The sequence below is a fragment of the Podarcis pityusensis genome (assembly GCF_964106645.2).
Source record: "Podarcis pityusensis genome assembly, chromosome: 8".
Taxonomy (NCBI): domain Eukaryota; kingdom Metazoa; phylum Chordata; class Lepidosauria; order Squamata; family Lacertidae; genus Podarcis; species Podarcis pityusensis.
The window spans coordinates 85811414-85831169 of record NC_138033.1 but is presented as its reverse complement, the minus strand read 5'-3'; the positions used below and the strand labels follow the sequence as shown (position 1 = coordinate 85831169).

The window sequence follows — 19756 nt, the reverse complement described above, 5'->3', positions numbered from 1 at the left end:
TAGAGCTTAAATTGGTTAATTTCATTGTACACAGGTTGTACATTGACAATAAAGGTATTATTATTATCATAAATGGAGTTCCAAGGTCACTGACCATGGATCAGATTTTGGCCCACTCTGTCTCATCCATTTCATGCACAAGTTGGCAACAGTGACCCAACACCATCTGTCGGATTCTTTGTTGTGATTCCTGCCTTGAAGGGGTTGGACTAGACAACGCTTTAGGTCCCTTCCAACTCTACGATTCTATGAGCTTGTGGACTTTTGGGACACCATATCACTTCATACCTGGAAAGACAAGAGTCCCCACCTTGGGTTGAGTTCACCGCTATGCCACTCTCTTCCCCTCAGAAACAACAGTGCAAGTGTAAGTCCAAGTCCAAGGCCCAATTCTGCTAGCAGAGTCGCAGGTAAAGCCCTGGAAACTACCACTTGATACCTTCCATACCTTTGACTCTGAGAGTAAATGGAAAAGACAGTTCATGCTGTCAAGCCCTAGCAGGTCCTGGGGGATTCACAGTCCCTTTCAGCCAACTATCACACCAAAGGCTACTGCAATCCTAACTGACTGAATCAAGCTTGGTGGTGTTAGAAACTCAGATATATAAGCAGGGCACTAAATGGCGCTTTAAACCTATGTTATGGTCACCACAAGAAGATGTTGATTCACAGGAGCTTGGACTGCATGACCCTTGGGGTCCTTTCCAATGCTACAATTCTACATGTTTATGAACTCAACTACATTGCTTGACTGTAGCTTGCTCTTACAACAATTCACTTGTCCCAGGATGCAAGACGGAGAAACACACACAATCGAAATGGAAATGATATTAACTATGGAACAAGGCAGAGGTTTTTAAACAGTGGTTTGTGAGTTCCCTTTGGGTGGCCTGCGGAGAGGCTGCAGCACAGTCAAATATCTCTGTACTCAGCCCTGCACCTACTTTCCTTGAACTGATGATGGAGGACTGCATGCAAGTCAGTTGGCTCAGTTGCCAACCTGGTGCCCAAAACTCTCCACTTGGTTGTGATTGGACCTGTGTAGTAGCAAAATGCACCTGGTACCTACCTGGGAATTTAGAACACTGGTGTTTGGCTCTCATCAAAACCAATTCAGCAAAAGCCACCAACCTAGGTGCAGCATGATTTCAGCTTTGTGGCAATTGTTGGAAGCTGCACCTATGGTGTTGCCTTTCCAGAATTGAGAAGCATCATCTCCTTCTTCCCTTATTTGTTCTTGAAACAAGCAAACAAAAAAGCAACCAAACCCTCCAGTAAGGTGAGACTTGCTCCACTGTTGCAGGCTGCTAGGATTTGCCCTCGGGTGTAAACACAGCTGGTCTTTTCTTTGAAGTCTGATGGAGACTGGCTTCGGCCAGACTACACTTGGCTCAGTTGCCAAGCTATTTTAAAATAACAAGAGACCCAAAACAGAAATCCTTAAATCTTGGCCAGTTCCATTGCTAGGGCAGGAAATACAAAGGTGTCAGCATGGTTGGTCTATGCTGACCAAATGGCCTGATCTCAGCAATTAGTGGCCAGCTAAAGATCAGTTAATCAGTGACATAACAACATGTAAGATGGCTTTATAACTGTTAAAACAGTAAAATTGTTTTGCAAACAAGTCCACAAAAGTTGCAAGCCCACCTGCCCAGAGGTCCTTAAGTTAGTAAGATATACCCTAAAAGAAAACAACTGGCATTGGCTCAGGTCCACTCACTGGTCACTTGCAAAAATTTATTGCTCACCATTGGCGACCAGGTACATAGCTACTTAACAGCCTGATTCAACCAGTCACTCATTATCAAATCCCTTCATTGAGCCTTTTTTCAGATTGAGGGGAAAAACTTGATGAGTGGTCATTACTCCTCTGAAAATACAGTGAGGAAGGAAGAAACTATGCCTGTTTTCCAGGTGGAAAAAACTGAGCCTAATACCAGGCATAGGCAAACTCGGCCCTCCAGATGTTTTGGGACTACAACTCCCATCATCCCTAGCTAACAGGACCAGTGGTCAGGGATGATGGGAATTGTAGTCTCAGAACATCTGGAGGGCCAAGTTTGCCTATGCCTGCTAATACTGTTGGGAAGCTAAGGACAGCCTTACTGGACTGGGTCCAGGGCCGGGCTGAAGGTCTAACCTGAAAAGCAACTCCCCCAACAAATTAAAGGTGTGTGACCTGCTGTATAACAAAATATCCCAAGAGACTTAGCAGGATAACACAGATAGGCTCACTGTAAACAGCTGGAGAAGGGAATTTCAATGGCACTTCTGAAAGCATCACTGCCTGGAGAGGTTGCTAGAGGAAGCTGGCAGAGGAAGATATCAATCTATGTAAAAATACAAACAAAAGATATTCACAAGAGCAGACAGCATGAAGGCCAGAGAGGTTGGCTGAGTCATAGAGGGTGATCAAGATGATCAAGGGTTTGGAAGCCAAACCTTATGAAGAATGGTTGAGGGAGTTGGGTCTGTTTAGCCTGGAGAAGAGACAAGCTGAGAGGTGCTATGATAGCCAACTTCATATATCTGAAGGAATGTCACACAGAAGAGGAAACAAGCTTGTTTTCTGCTGCTCCAGAGGGCAGGACCCGAACCAATGGATTCAAATGAGAAGGAGGGAGACTCTGACTAAACATTAGGAAGAACTTTATGAAGGTAAGAGCTGTTTGACAGTGGAATGAACTCCACTTCACTGGGGGGGGGGGTTGTTAAGCAGAGGTTGGATGGCCATCTATCGGGGATTCATTAGCTGTTATTCCTGCATTGCAAGGGGTTGGACTAGATGACCCCTGGGATTCCTTCCAACTCCACAATTCTATGATTCTATGCAAAGAATGGATGGGCAAACTGATGCCCTCCAGATGATGTTGGGCTTCAGCTCCTGTCAACCCCACTGAGCACAGCCAATGGTAGCAACATGCATCCTAGATTGCTTTTTTGCTGCTGCTGCTGCTGCTGATACTAGCTGGAAGGCTTAACACCATATATTCCAGTTTTGGCCACTTGGTAACTTACAGATAACTTTGAACATGCTTAGGAAGGCTGGCTTATGAATTTGTTGGGCCCTGACCACACACAGGTCCCCACACCCCAGAATTGCAGCCGATACTTCACTATGGGGCAGGAATTCAAACTAAACACATAGCCATGGTAAAGGAAAACCAACATCATTTATATATTATATCTATGAAAGGCGGGGATGATTGACGCTAGGCCTTCCAGATGTTGTTGGATCCCAACTCCCATCAGCCCCAGGCAGCCTGGTTAAAAGTTTGGGGTGATGGAAGTTGCAGCTCAGCAACATCTGAAGGGACCAACATTAGCTACAACTGACGCAAGGCCAGTAAGTGGGCTGAGACCTGTGGCCACCATCAGAATTCTCTGCTACATAATGAATGGTGTTGGTGGAGATCACACCAAGTGCAGCTTCTTCAAACATTGTGGCAGCCATAGCAGGAGAGTTTGGAGATATTTCAGAACTTGCCCAGTACAACATCTGGCCCATGGCTGGTGCTCTACAAACTTTACATTGGCCTTTGCCAACCTGATGCCCTCCAGATGTTTTGGACTACAATTCCCACCATATGGCCCCCTGGGAGTGTGCCATGTTGGCATAGGCTCCTTTCCACAGGGGTTAAAGCACTTTCAAAGTTGGAAGTCGCTGACTTGAAGGTTTCTGAGGGACAAAGGAACTCCTGCTTCCCCCACGATCGCCCTTTTCTCACCCAACTCTAATTTTTATTCCAAGCACATCTTTGTGGCCCAGTGCCAAGAGAAAGAGAAAACAAATCTCAGCTGGACAGCAGCCATCCAGACAAACGACCAATAATGGACATGCAGCGCCGTCTGGTTTTATCACCAGCAGCTGATGGCCTAAGTCCTTAGTAAACTCCTCTTGGCTACCTTCTCTCTTACTGCATTATTTCTTCCCCATATGGAGAAAGCTGATGTGCACAGCACAAAGAGCTGACTTTTCCATGTGGTGTATTCAGCTCACAGCCACCACACTGCAGGGCAAAGGTGCCATCTTTGGGGGGCCCGGATGCCCAGCCAGGCAACCCAAAGGCAACCCAAAACATTGCGCGTGTGACATCACATGGCATGACATAGGCACCATCTGCATGGGGCCCACAGAGGCCCTGTCCCAGTCACTGCTGTTACGCCAGAGAGCCAGCGGAGGCAAGGCAGTGGGAGTCACATGGTGACGCAAGTGACTCAATGACATCATGTCGTGCATGAGCCGCTGGGCACCCACAATCTGGGGCCCAAATTGGCACCTCTGCTGCAGGGGTCATCAATGGAAAGGGCAGAGCTGCCAGCTCAAAACCCTATGGGGCCCTTCCCTTCACCTGTACTCAGCTGAAGGCTCTTTTCCCATACAGCTAACCCCACACCTACAATCAGATGCTGTGCAGGCAACATGGCCTTATAGTTCCTTATTGTGCGCAAACAACTTTAAAGCTTCCTCAATGGTGGCAATGGTGCCCCTGCACTCCTTAAATGCAACAAGTCCCATGCTTCTGAAGAAGATGAAAAGGGAACACTTATTCACTTCATGCACAGTTAACTGAGGGAACTCACTGCTACAAGGTATGGTGATGGTCACTCACTTAGATACACGTAGTTTAGGCCCCATTACCCTACTAGAAGAGCAGTCAGTTAAAATGACTCAGCTAGTTGTTTTGTGAAAAGTAATCTTTTAGAAGGGACTGGCAATACTGGCTGGTTCACACCTGTGCTGCAGATTCATTTTTGTTTCAAACTTGTGCCAGAGTTAACACAGAAAGCCTCAGCATTATTTGCAAGAGCTCAAAATCCTGATGTGGAGAGTGCAAATGCCATGCAACTCCGCACATGTGCACACGCGAGCACAGACACAAACACCCTCTTCTGAAACCAACCCTCAGGCAACACTTGTTTTCGGTTTTTTAGAAATCAAGATTATTCCTTTGCAAGACACAAGGGGGCAGGGAAATCACATGACTCACCCACGCAGTCACAAGTCGGGAACTCCGCTTGAGCGCGCTTGGCAGGCGTGTCCAGCAAGCTCTTGGTTGGCGTGTCCAGGTACTTCAAGGGAGATTCCAGAAATCCACTGAGAGTAGGCATGAGCGGCACTTTATCCTTGGTTGGTGTCCCTTCCATGGAAGCGGTATCTGTGTTTTGGTTTTCATCAGAGTAAAAGCACGTGGTGGACACCACGGTAATAGCACCAGAAGATTCGATTTTTATCTGCTTAGGGGACCGAGCTGCAAAAGGGTTTTCAAAAGGCTGCCCAGCCCCTGGCAAGAGGGGTAACATTTTGTGACCCGCACTGGCAGCACCAAGGGGGCAGTCCTTGCTAGCCGGAGGCTGGAGAGTTGCATCTAAGCCCACCGTGGGCTCTGGAGAATGGCTCAGAGAAGACAATGGGGGCAGAGGAGAAGGAGGAGGAGGAGGAGGAGGGTGGGGAGCTGAAAGTGGCCCGTCCCCGAGGAGCAGTGGGGCAGGAAGCTCAGAATTCTGAAAGCTGAAATTTTCTCCAAACTCCGCTTCAAACTGCTTGATCAGCTCCTCCAGCTTGTCATCCATCGCGATGGAACTGTGGGCGAAGAGAGGGTGGTCTGCGGGGTTTGCAGTCCTGTGGAAGGCTTCCTCGTGCCCGTTGCTGCAGGCCACAGAGGATGAGCAAGGGGCAAAGCCAGGCACAGGAGTGGCAAGGGAAGCCGTGTTGCATGCAGAGTTCTCAGGGTAGTAGCAATGGCTCTCCTCCTGGTTGGGACAGCATGTTTCCTGAGTGTTGGGAGCCGGGCTTCTGTTTTCAAGTAACTTCTGCAATGGAGACTGCTCTGCAGGGCTGGCTGGCATGGGAAGAGGGGGCAGGAGCCTGGGAGGGGTGCTGGAGATCAGGAGCTGCTCAGGCGGCATCTCTTTGCTCGGACGCTCTGGAGTGGCAACCGAGCGGAGTCCTTCCAAGCTGATCTGGCTGACAGGGAGGAAGAGGGGCTGAGCATCCTTCTGCTTGGACCTCTTGATCTGGACTTGCTTGCGCAGCGGCTTGGCTGGAGTATTTTTATCAGGCTGGACCTTCTTCTTCCTCTCCTTGACAGGCTTTTCTGATGGCTTTGGTAGTGGTGGTGGCTGGGCCTGGGTGCTGGGAGCCCACCAGTTTGGCATCTGCTCCTGGGGGCTTCCCGGAGGTGTCTTCTGGTCCACGAAAAGGCTGCGCTTATGGTGGAGGTGGTGCTGCAGAGCCTTCTGGGTCTTCTTGTGGAAGCTCGTCTCCTGCAGGAGCTGCGATAGCTGTGGGCTGGAGGAGGCTGCCTTGGGGTAGCTGGGGCTGTCGTCCTTCTGGGCGAATGGCTCCTGCTTTGGCTTGGCAGCTTTGGCTTTGCCGGGCATTGCTTCAGGTCGCTTGAACACGGATTTGATGCAGTCCGTGGCGCTGCCCAGTAGCTGCTCCAGCTCAGCCATGGGATCACTCACCAGTGGAGAAGGAGGGGTGTTGGAATGCAGGCCCCATAGGCTGCTCTTCAGCTTGCCTTCATCACCCCACTGCTCGGGGAACTCCACTTTTTGCGGGGTGGAGGAGTTGGGGAACAGCTCTGATGGCTCCAGGTGTCCATTGTTGCGATCAAGGCAATAGGGGGCCATATCCTGAGCAACCTTTGCTCCCTGCTGCCAGGAAGATGGTGCTGATGATGCAGGAGCTTGGAGCAGGTTGTGGCTCATGTATGATTTCGAGGCCTGGCTCTGGTACAGCTCAGCACCGGATTCAGATAGCACCGAGTTGGGGTGGTTGTGTGCCGGGAAACGGGAAGGCTGCTCCAGCTGTTCCTTGGAGATGAATGCCATGGCTTGCAAGGGACTCTGAGGAGGGGGAGGAGTCTCTTGGGCTGGCTCAGGAAGAACAGCTGACAACTGTGTGAGGGCTTCAATAGCAATGGCTGTCTGGAGGCTGATGTTCTTCTCCTTTGCAATATTCAGTGCATTTTCCGTAAGAGGGAGGGCCTCCAGGGAACACGGAGCCTCCTTCTCTTCTGTAGCAGGCATCAGCTTATGATTAGCACCATTGTCTAAGGGGGGTTGGTGTTCCTGGCTGAGAGGCTGTGGGATGCAGCTCTGGTCCTCTCCAGTGGCCAATCTGATTTTCTTCTCAAGCCACTCCAGGTAGTCTGGGCACTCGGGTCCATCGCAGTTGCAGTTGGGTGGTTTGACGCCATGCTTTGCATAATTCAGAGCAGCTTTGAGAGCAGTCAGGTCCTCATTGCCAGAGCAGGTGCTGGAAAGAGGCACTGCCAGGTCATGGTCTACCCCACTGCTGCGATTCATCTCGGCGTTGAATTTCTCATAGAGCTGCATGCTCAGCAAGGAAGGGGACCGCAGAGGCACCATCCCGTGTGAAGACATGGCTGCTTCTGCTGCTGCCGAGAAATCCACCAAGTTCTGAGCACCCTCCAAGTTGGCATTGCTGGAGGAGTCTCCCTGGCTTGGGGCAGATGGCAGCCTCTCCCAGTTGGCTTTCTGCTCAGCGCAGGAGCTGTTGAGCCATGAAGGTGTTTCCATCAGCATGGCCCCTCTTCCAGCGGCTTGGGATCCTCCTCCATTGGCCAGGCCAGGCATATGGTCCTCGCTCAACCTTCTTTCTTCAACATGGCTAAATGGCCCTTCTTCCATTTGGCCTGTTTTGGGTCCATCAACTGAACTGCACTCCAAACCGGTCTGAAACAACAGAAGAAAAACAGAAATAATGAGTTCTAGTGGATCAAACAAACCAGAGTCTAGCAGCATCTTGGTGATGTTGCCCCAGACAGAGAGCTTTGGCAATCCCGCCATGAACTCAATGAGTTTTGACTATTCGCAATTTTGGCTTTAGGTGTGATCTCCAAACCTTGATGTTGGGAAAGATTATGGGCACAAGGAGAAGGGGACGACAGAGGACGAGATGGTTGGATAGTGTTCTCGAACATGAGTTTGACCAAGACATGAGTTTGACCAAGCTGCGGGAGGCAGTGGAAGACAGGAGTGCCTGGTGTGCTCTGGTCCAGGGGGTCACGAAGAGTTAGGCACGACTAAACGACTAAACAACAACAACAAAAACGTAACCCCTCTGTAAGTTGTGGGCTTACTGTATGCGCCACTTGGGTTCTCACTTTTCCAACTGGAGCCTCTCAACTAGCAAGGTGGTGCTCTAAATAAACAGCCAGAAAATTCAGCACCCAGGTAGGTGCTTCCCCATCTCATCATTCCAGGAAAGGCCATTGCTGTACATATGGTGAATTCTTCAATTGACATTCATTTCCTTATACACTATTGCTTTATGCAAGTAGCACCATCCATATGAACACATAGGAGAAAGGCCTGTTATTTTAGTAGTGTTGCCTAATAGAATATACTGACTAAGTATCTTGTTTTAGGGAAACATTTTGATAGTGTTAACTGTATCCCTTAAACAGAGATACTTAGTCAATATATCCTTTAATTCAAGTTAACACAAGCCTTCAAGGCTGCTTCCTTGACCCCTCACAGCCATTCAAAATGGCCCTAAGCACCACTGCTACTCTGGTTAAAAACCATTACAATACAAAGACTCCCCTACAATGAAAGTTTGCAGCATTTGGGACATTTTAATTTAGAGAAAGTAAGATGTGACATGACAGTTTATAAAATTATTCATGGCATGAAGAAAGTGATAGAGAAAAGTTTTCTTCCCTCTCTCATAATACTAGTACTTGTGGACATCCAGAGAAGCTGAAGGTTGGAAGCTTCAGGGCAAACAGAAGAATGTCCTCCTTCACACAGCACAGAGTTAAACTATGGAACTCTCTGACACAGGAGGCAGTGATGGCCACCAAGCAAGGCAGCTTTAAAAGAGGATTAGACAAATTCATGGAGGAAAGGGCTATCGATGGTTACAACCATGACAGCTTCACTCTGCCTCTACAGTTGGAAGAAGCAATGCTCATGTGCTTGAATCCTGCTTATGGGTTTCCCACAGGCTGGCCATTGTGAGAACAGGATGCTAGTCTAGATGTTCCACTGTCCTGATGCAGCATATGCTCTTAGGTTCTAAGATATGTTAACTTAAGCAAGTCTATGGAAGAAAAGTTTACTGTCTTCTCTCCATTACAGCCACCTACAATCCCTAAAGCCTGTTCAAAAGGAATAGACCAAACAGGAAGGGAGCAGGAGTAGCATTGTATATAAAGGATGTGTACACTTCTGAAGAAATCCATGACCTGGAGCATGAAAAGCAGATTGAGAGTATATGGGTAAAAATTGTAGAAGAGAGAAACAACAGTGACCTTACTGTGTGTGTCTGCTATAGACCACCAAGCCATACTGAGCGTACGGAAATGCCATTTACCTTCTTGCCGCGGCGGTACCTATTTATCTACTTGCACTGGTGTGTTTTTGAGCTGCTAGGTTGGCAGAAGCTGGGACAGAGCAATAAGAGCTCACCCCATCATGCAGATTCAAACCATCAACCTTCCGTTCAGCAAGCCCAAGAGGCTCAGTGGTTTAAACCACAGCACCAGCAGGGAGGAACTAACTGATGAAGTGGAAGTGCTGAGAAACTTGGGAGGAGAGATCATGTTCTCCTGGGTTTCAGGAAACAGAGGCAAGGGAAAACTGAGTGTAGTCGGACATGCACTCTGTACTTTTAAGAAGGCAAATTTCAAAAAGCTAAAGGAACTACTGGGTGTGATCCCATGGTCAGAAACACTCAATGAGAAGGAATTCCAAGAAAGATGGGAGTTTCTAAAAGGAGAAGGCCCAAATGCAGATTATATCAACAAGAAAGAAAAGTGGGAGACATCTAAGGAAACTGGTGTGGCTGCATCAGGAGCTTACAGATGAGCTGGGAGTTAAGAAGGGCATGTATAAGAAATGGAAGAAAAGGGAAATCACAAGGGAGGAGTATACACGAGTAGCCAACAGTTGCAGGGGGGGAAGTCAGGCTGGCTAAAGCTCAGAATGAGCTCAGGCTTGCAAGAGAGGTTAAAAATAATAATACATTGTTACCCTGGTGGATCACAAGCATAACACGAGTCAACAGTGTGATGCAGCAGCAAAAAAAGCTAATGCTATTCTAGGCTGCATCAACAGAAGTCTAGTGTCCAGATCACGGGAAGTAAAAGTACCACTCTATTCTGCCTTAGTCAGACCACACCTGGAATACTGTGTCCAATCCTGGGCACCACAATTTAATAAGATGTTGACAAGCTGGAACGTGTGCAGAGGAGGGCAACCAAGATAATCAAGGGTCTGGAAACTAAGCCTTATGAGGAGTGCTTGAAGGAGCTGGGTATGTTTAGCCTAGAAAATAGGAGACTGAGAGGAGATACGATAGACATCTTCAAATATCTTAAGGGCTGTCACATGGAAGAAGGAGCATGCTTGTTTTCTCCTGCTCTGGAGGGGAGGACTCGAGGCAATGGCTTCAAGTTGCAAGAAAGGAGATTCTGACTAAACATTCGGGAAAAAACTTCTGACAGTAAGAGCTGTTCAGCAGTGGAACAGACTCCCACGAGAGGTGGTGGACTCTCCTTCCTTGGAGGTTTTCAAACAGAGGTTAGATGGCCATCTGTCATGGATGCTTTAGCTAAGATTCCTGCATTGCAGGGGGTTGGACTAGATGACCCTTGGGTCCCTTCAAACTTGAAGATTCTATGATTCTAAGCCTTCTCTGAAGAGCTGTGGGGTTGAACAATTTGAAATGGGGCATGGGAGCTGCTGGCGGGGAAGTGATAGGTAACTTCCTTTACCAATAATTTTATTTATTACTATCTTTGTATCCCTATCTCCCTCCATTCGCCTCCCAAATTAGGATTTTTTTCCTGGGGTACCAATCTGCCTATTATTTATTTTAGCTATAATATTTATAAACCACTTTTCCCCTCAATGTAGCTCCAAAGCAGTTTCCAACACAATGCAACAGTAAATTAAGAAAAAACACAGTTAAAAGCAGTGGTCAAAGCACAACACTTGTGTGTCCAGAATACCAAAGCAAAGCTCACCCCACACCTTCCAAGACCTGGGTATTTATTTGCAGAGGTTTGTTTTGATTAGGTGCCAGAAGCCCATCTGTGATGTGACCATCTGTGCCTCTAGGGGGTGGGAGTTCCACAGCTGGAGAAGAATTAAGGAGAAGGGCCTATCCTGCACCCCCACACAGCAAGCAACACTTGCTGGTGTGCAAAGAGAAGGGCCCCCCCTGCTGAACTGAGAGCCTTAAGAACATAGGAAACTGCCTTATACTGAACACAACCATTGGCCCAAATAGCTCAGTCTTGTCTGCACTGATTGGAAGTGGCTCTGCAAGATCCCAGGCAGGGAATGTTTCCTACCTGGAGAAGCCAGAGATTGAACTTGGTGTCTTCTGCATGCAAAGCAGATGCTCTACCAATGAGTCATGGCTGGACTGGTCAGTATGGGAAGAGGCACTCCATCCCAAATCATTTGGGTCCCAAATCATTCAGGATTTGTAAGTTTATATTATATATTACATTTCTATACCACCATTTCTTCCAAGGAGCTCAAAGTGGCATACATAGTTCTCCTCCTCCCCATTTCATCCTCGCAGCCCTGAGATTAGGCTGAGAGACAGTGACTGCCTAAGGTCACCCAGTGAGCTTCACGGCCAAGTGGGGATTTGAACCCTGGCCTCCCAGGTCATAGTCCAACACTCTAGCTGTTGCACCACACTGGCTCTCATTAAGCCAACATTAACACATTAACTTGGGCCCAGTAACTTCTAGGCAGCCACAGAAGAGAGTTACGTATCAGAGTGCTGAAACTGTGTGCCCAAGACCTGAGAAATCCTCCGTCTGGGAGTTCTAACTTAGCATGGGAAAGCTCTCCAAAGATTGCAAGATTTCCCACTGTTACTTCACTCTCCTGTGCTGCTGCTGCCGCCACTGTAGGCCAGAAGCCTGTTAAGCGACTTGTGCTCTGCACTGACAGGCCAGTGGAGTGGGCAAGCTCCAACAAGCCTCTTCTTGGAGAAGCTGCCTGTGGTTGTCTTGTAAACCAGTCTTTTGCTACCCTGCACATAAACCCACTCACAGGTGTGTGTGCGCGCACACGCACACACACCCCACACACACTCTCTCTGTGTGAGCTCTTGCCAATGTGAAGCGCAGCCCTGCTCAGAGAGCAGATAAGGCAGGTCTGGAAGCTGCCTGGGCTCCATCCAAGTCGGTCAAGGATACAGCAGCTGTTCAACCCTCCTCTCGCAAAGGCTGCTCAGCATTCCTGAAACAAGCAGGGCTGCCAGTGTTTACTGGGGTAGCTTGTGCACAGGCAGGAAGGTGGGGGTTGTGGTCTGGTTGACCACAACACTGGCTGTGCCTGTCCTGCAAACCCCACATATGTCTCTAACCTAGGAAATGTTCTAGGCTTCTTCCTTGCTAGGTTATATTGCAGCCAATTAGAGCCTGCTCCCAACCTATTGATGAGGCCTAATGCTGTGGAATTGAAAATAATGGGAAAGTCAGCTTCAGCGGCTTTGACCCTTTGTAGCTTAGCATTCCTCCACATGTGCCCAGATGAAACACCACCTGGCAGTACAGACAGCTTTCAGCTGGGTTCACTGGGTTCCAAAGAGGTTCACTGTCCCTTGCCTATGCATTAAGAGTCTCATGCTCTACCAGCTGAGATATTCAGAGACCTTGAACTTGTACTGGTCACCAGTTTTGTTTCTGAGCCAATAAGAAAATAATCATCAGGACAACCAAGGCAGTTTCCTAAGTAAAGCCTATTTCAGAATCCTAAAAGCTGAACTGATCCATGAGTTGCTTTTTGTTTCTCCTGCAAAAACCATGTGGGGGAAATTCACAATTGATCAAGTGCCCTGAAGGTTAGGAGGAAGGACCATGGCTCCTCCTTTGAATTTCATACTATAATACTCCAGCACCAGTCATACAACCAGTCTATTATGTCCACTAAACACATTGCCAAGAAACATCTGAAAGCCATTTCATTAGAAAGAAACTTGTTGGTAGGACCCAGAGGAGGCACACCCCTCTTCAAAGCCATCACTTCAAAGCACAGGCATAATTTTTCCCCCAAAAAAGAAAATGAAACAACTACAAGCAAAACCACTGAATATTTTCCAAGTTAAGATTATGCTGCAGAGAAGCTATCAAGTGCTGGAAAACTATTTCAGGTTCCAAAAAGCCAACCTAAAACATTTCAGGAGTAAAATTCCTGGGCTCCTCTCCCTTCCTTTGACAATTTTAATCAAGTTTATCATGGCTTTCAATGTCCTTGCAACTAAGGCTGTTTCAGTTGATAAGGCAGGTTTAGACTTTCTAAAAGTCTTTGACAAAATCTCTCACCAGAAGGTATTCATGAAACTAAAGTAGTCAACAAAGGGGCAACAAAAGAGGAATGGTATTTTGTGTGTGTAACCAGGAAAGAAAGAGAAGGCATCAGTTAACTTCAGCAGCTCCTCAAATGAACAAACTTTTTGGGAGAGAAATGCTCCCTTTGTTTCACTCCTCTTAGTAGATTAATTCCCAGTTCAAAAATTAAGGTTGTGGGGCAGCCTTCAACAATTTGGACTACAGTTCCCATCAGCCCCAGCCACCAAGGCCATATGATGCTGGGATTGATGGAAGTTGTAGTCCAAAAGATCTTCAGGATCCCAGGTTGGTGAAGGATGCTGTAAGGCAGGGGTTTTCAACCAGTGTGCTGTGGCACCGTGGGGTGTCTTGAATGATAGTCTGGGGTGCCGTGGGCAACACTGGCCTCTGTCCCTCTTTCCTTCCCTCCCTCCTCTGATGCTCTCCTGCATCTCTGCCTCCCAAAGGCTTGCGCAGCTGTTTGTTGCAGCAGCCCTGGCTACAAGCTCCACAGGCGAATGGTGCCTCTGGGGCTGGCCAGGGGGTGCTTCCCAGGCCTCTGAGGGGCAGTGTGAAGAGGCACCTCTCTTTGGGGCGGGGGGGGGCAGCTCAGAGACCAGGGTGCCAGCAGTGGCTGCCTGGAGGACTCCCAAGGAGAGGAGGCTGAGGGAACACTCCACAAGGGAGGGTGTTCGAAAAGGGGTGAGAGGCTGCCCACTCTGCAGGCAAGAGGTGACCCAACTGGCCTCCTGAGCCCCATAGGGGTGCCATAGAAAGAATGTAGTTGGTCAAGGAGCCATGGACTCAAAAAGGTTGAAAATCTCAGCTGTAAGAGAACTGAGGTAGCGTAGTGGCTGACACTGAGCAGAGATACAAAGACAGTGGAAAAGCAGCATCCTGATAGCTGCAGTTTGTGGCTTGGCTCCCACAGTCAAATACTGTGGAGCCCTGACCATCTGCCATCTAGGACTAGTAATACAGATCTCTACCTCACACCACTGTTTTCATAACATGATAATGTATGTTCAGTGCCTTGAACGTGATATGTTATGTATCATCTACTATAGAATATATTATTGTCTGCTCTCTTCTGTTTAGCAGTCCCATGGCTGCTTTTCCAATTCAGACACCACACCAAACCACAGTGTGAGCGTAATTCAAACACTGGTTTCTGATTCTGGTTTACCAACCCAACACAAGCCATAGTTTATCAGTTCCTTTATCACAGTGTATCAAGTTAAGTTCCCCGATCTATGTCTGAAATGAGCCTGTGTAGATGTAGGAAAGGTTTCCCTCTGTATTCATGATTCAAAGAATCATAGAATTATCGAATTGGAAAGGATATAAATGGTCATCTAGTCCCACTCCCTGGAATGCAGGAATTTCAACGAAAGAATCCATGACAGGTGGCCACCCAACCTCTGCTTAGAAACCAAGGACAAAAAAGTTGGTTTCCAGGTGGAAAAATCAAAATTGGAAACAGAATTGTTGGATCCAAAAATTAAGAATTTGTCAAGAATGTATAACTTGCTGTTGAAATGGAACACTCAGGATGAAATGGTGAAATCAGCTATGATTAAATGGGCACAAGATGTTGGGCATAACATAATGATGGCTGACTGGGAACAGTTATGGACCACGGGTATGAAATTCACGGCATGTAATGCCTTAAGAGAAAACTTAATGAAAATGATTTATAGGTGGTACATGACACCAGTCAAGCTTGCAAAAATATACCATTTGCCCGACAATAAATGTTGGAAATGTAATGAGACTGAAGGTACATTTTTCCACCTTTAGTGGACGTGCCCAAGGATTAAGACATTCTGGGAGATGATTTATAACGAAATGAAAAAGATATTTAAATATACTTTTTTGAAGAAACCAGAGGCCTTTCCCCTGGGCATGGTCGGCCAATTGGTGTTAAAGAAAGATAGAACTTTTTTTATGTATGCAACAACAGCAGCAAGAATACTTATCGCGAAGTACTGGAAGACACAAGATTTACCCACACAGGAAGAATGGCAGATGAAGCTGATGGACTACATGGAATTGGCAGAAATGACTGGCAGAATCCGAGACCAGGGAGAAGAATCGGTGGAAGAAGATTGGAAAAAGTTTAAAGACTACTTACAGAAATACTGTAAAATTAATGAATGTTAGAAAAATGTTGGAATGAAGTTATATGGCTTTAGTAGAAATGTTATAAGGAATTAGGTATAGATAGATTAATAGGGTATTAAAGGGAAAAATAAGGTTAGAATGTGTTAAGATAATTATAGGATAGAAAATAGAGGAAGATGGAGAGGAATTGCTGAAACAATTAATAGAAGTGGAAAACAAAAAGGGAGGTGTGAGGAGGTCATGGAAACATGTGAATGAAAGATAAGATATTGAAATTGGATTGTGTTTTGAATGGTTTTTGTTTTGTTTTGTTAATTGTTTGTGTTAGTGTTGTGTAGTGTTTTTTGTACGGTACTGTATTGTTTTATTGTGCTTTTTTGGTTTTTTGTAGTGTTGTGTTTAAATTGTTGAAAATTAATAAAAAAAAAAAAATTTAACAAAAGAAACCTCCAAGGAAGGAGAGTCCACAACCTCCTGAGGGAGTCTGTTCCACTGTTGAACAGCTCTGTCAGAAAGTCCTTCCTAATATTTAGTCAGAATCTCCTTTCTTGTAGCTTGATGCCATTGGATAAAACAAGCTTGCTCCATCTTCCATGTGACAGCCCTTGAGATATTTGAAGAAGGCTCTCATATCTCCTCTCAGTCTCCTTTTTTCCAGGCTAAACATACCATTCTTCCTCATAAGACTTGGTTTCCAGACTCTTGATCATCTTGGTCGACATCCTCTGCACACCTTCCAGCTTGTCAATATCCTTCTTAAATTGTGGTGCCCAGAAATGGACACAGTATTCCAGGTGTGGTCTAACCAAGGCAGAATACAGTGGTACTATTACTTCCCTTGATCTGGACGTTAGACTTCTGTTGATGCAGCCTAGAATAGTGCTAGCTTTTTTTCTGCTGCTGAATCACACAGTTGACTCAAGTTAAGTGTGTGGTCTATTAAGATCTCTAGATCCTTTTCACATGAACTACTGGCAAGCCAGGTGTCCCCCATCTTATATCTGTGCAACTGGTTCTTCCTGTCTAAGTGTAGAACCCTACATTTGCTCCTACTGAAATTCATTTTGTTAGTTTTGTCCCAGTTCTCCAATATGTTAAAGTCATCTTGAATCTTGATTCTGTCTTCTGCAGCATTAGCTACTCATCCTAGTTTGGTGTCAATTGCAAATATGATGATCATCCCCACAATACAACCCAAGTTGTTCATAAAGACGTTGAACAACAATGGGCTCAGGGCAGAACTCTGCGGCACCCCGCTTGTCGCTTCTTTCCAGGATGACAAGGAACCATTAGTGAGCACTCTGGATTCGGCCAGTCAACCAGCTACAAACTGTCCAGCCCACAACTTTTTTCCCTGCCATTCCTAGTTTTGCTTGATTCCTTCAGTTCCCAGGCCAAGCAGGCCCAATTCAAGGTGCTTATGTTGCCATTTAAAGCCCGGATTAAGCCTGGGGAAGAAACATCTGAGAGAAAATCTTCTCCCCTATCACACAAGCCACGTTTTGAGATCAGTGGGAGAGACTCTCCTGGTGTTTCCTATATAAAAAAAGGTATGTGGTGTAGGCATCTCTGGGACAACCTTTTTGGTGGTGGAGTGACCTCACCACAGAGGTGTGTAGCTTTGTATTCTTTCAGACACCAGATCAAAACTCCATATTTTTCACCAGGCTTTCAGTGGCTGATGGGGTCAAGTAATTTTTATGGTGTTTCTAACTATGCTACTTCTAGAATTTATGAGAATGTTTTAATGTTTCCATTTATTATGTTTGTTTTTGTAAACCACTCTGTGACCAGTTTGGGTGAAGGGTGGTATAGAAACTTATTAATAGAATAAAATATATAACTACCTAGTATTGTTTGTTTGCTTGTTTGCCTGACTGTGCTGCCTCAGCCACCATATTGTTCTAGTATTATTAATCTGGAGAAATCCTAGCTGAGCTGATATTTCTAATTCTTTCCATGCAGCTTATTCACTGGGTCGGAGAAGCAATTCATGTAGGTGCCAGATTTAAAAGGTGGGCTGTGAGTTGGCCTTTGGGGTATGAAGGAAGGAGAGCTGAGAGAAGATTATCCAGGGGACAAGAGAGGAATGAGGATATGTGGTTTTGGGAGTAGTAAGCACATGGTTAAACTATGGAACTCACTCCCACAGGAGGCAGTGATGGCCAGTGATTTAGATGGCTTTTAAAGAGCACTGGACAAATTGATGGAGGGCTATTAATAGCTATTAGTAATGTTGGCGATGCTCTGCCTCCACAGCTGGAGGCAGCAGTGCTTCTGAATTCCGGTTGCCGGAAACCGCAGGAGGGAAGAGTGCTCTTGTGCTCAAATCCTGCTCATGGGTTTCTCACAGGCATCTGGTTGGCCACTGTGAGAACAGGATGCTGGACTAGATGGGCCACTGGCTTCATCCAGCAGGCTCTTCTTATGAGGTACAAATCCAACCTCTCTCCCACCCTGTGAACCCAAAATGCTATTTGGGATCAACTTTATTTATACCACACCATCCAAGTTACTGTGCAAAGAAAACAGGTCCTAACCTTGCAGAACATATATTTAAAACTTGACAAAGGAAGGGATAGGAGATCAAGGAAGGGAAAGAATGCCCATTGGTTACAGCTACATGGACTTTTTAAAGGTTTCAGTGGGATGCAGAGACAAATAACTGTGCCAAATATGATTATTATTATGTGTCAAGGACTTCCGAGAAAAGTCATGGGGGTGTTCATGTAGGTGAACTATTCCAGGAACAAACCTGCCAGCAACTGGTATCATTAGGCAGTACCTGCCAGGGCCCAAACCCAGCAAGGGGCACACCATTCACTATGGCTGCTGCTCACTGGCTACTCACTTTCTCCCTCTGGCCCAGACAACAACAGCCACCATCTCTCTCTCTCAGCACAATCCTCACCACCACACACAGGGAGGAAGAGAGAGCAACTGGCCACTGTAGGGCTGCCTTCAGATGTCTCTTGAAGGTTATATAATTACTCATCTCCTTGACATCTGATGGGAGGGTGTACCACAGGGTGGGCACCACTACCAAGAAGGCCCTCTGCCTGGCTCCCTGTAGCTTCACATAATCAGAGTGAGGGAACTGCCAGTAGGCCCTCAGAGCTGGACCTCAGAGTCTGGGCTGAACAATGGGGGTGGAGACACTCCTTCAGGTATACTGGGTTTTTAGGGCTTCAAAGGTCAGCACCAACGCTTTGAATTGTGCATGGAAACATACTGGGAGTCAATGTAGGTCTTTCAGGACCGGTGTTATATGGTCTCGGCAGCTGCTCCCAGTCACCAGTCTAGCTGCCACATTCTGGATCAGTTGTAGTTTCTGAGTCACTTTCAAAGGCAGTCCCACATAGAGTGAACTGCAGTAGCCCAAGTGGGAGATAATCAGAGCATGCACCACTCTGGCGAGACAGTGCGCAGGCAGGTAGGGTCTCAGCCTGCATACCAGATGGAGCTAGTAGACAGCTGCCCTGGACACAGAATAAACCTGTACCTCCATGGACAGCTGTGAGTCCAAAATGACTCCCGGGCTGTGCACCTGGTCCTTCAGGAGCACAGTTACCCCATTCAGGACCAGGGAGTCCTCCACACCCACCCACCCTCTGTCCCCCAAAATAATATTTCTGTCTTGTCGGGATTCATTCTCAATCCATTAGCCACCACCCATCCTCCAACCACCTCTAGACACTCACACAGGACATTCACCGCCTGCACTGGTTCCAATTTAAAGGAGAGGTAGAGCTGGGTATCATCCACATATAGGTGAACACCTAGCCCAAACCCCCTGATGATTTCTCCCAGCAGCTTCATATAGATGTTTAAAAGCATGGGGGAGTGGACAGAGCCCTAAGGCACCCCACAAATGAGTGCCCAGGGGTCCCAACACCACTTTCTGGACATGGCACAGGAGAAAGGAGCAGAACCACAGCATAACAGCACCCCCAGCTCCCAACCCCCCTAGACAATCCAGAAGGATACCATGGTTAATGGTATCAAAAGCCACTGATGAGAGATCCAGCAGAACTAAGAAACAGCGTTTACCTCTGTCCCTAGCCCGCTGGAGATCATCAACCAGTGCAACCAAGGCAGTTTCAGTCCCATGATGAGGCCTGAACCCTGACTGGAAGGGGTCCAAATGGTCTGCATCCTCCAGGTGTGCCTGCAGTTGTTCAAGTGACCACCCACCTTGCCCAAGTATGGAAGATTTGAGACTGGATGATAATTGGCCATAATGGCCAGGTCCAAAGATGTTTTTTTTAAGAAGCAGTTTAATAACCGCTTCTTTAAGTGGG

General features: G+C 46.9%; 1 protein-coding gene across 6 annotated transcripts in view; it reads right to left on the bottom strand.

Annotated features, from left to right (window-relative positions):
- TET3 (tet methylcytosine dioxygenase 3) overlaps nucleotides 1-19756 on the bottom strand; it is a 110491-nt gene that overhangs the window by 30137 nt on the left and 60598 nt on the right. For all 6 annotated transcript variants that reach the window (XM_081017245.1, XM_081017246.1, XM_081017247.1 and 3 more), the window contains one exon: nucleotides 4992-7704. In XM_081017245.1, coding sequence (XP_080873371.1) covers nucleotides 4992-7704 — 2713 coding nt within the window. The remainder of the gene's footprint in view (nucleotides 1-4991; nucleotides 7705-19756) is intronic.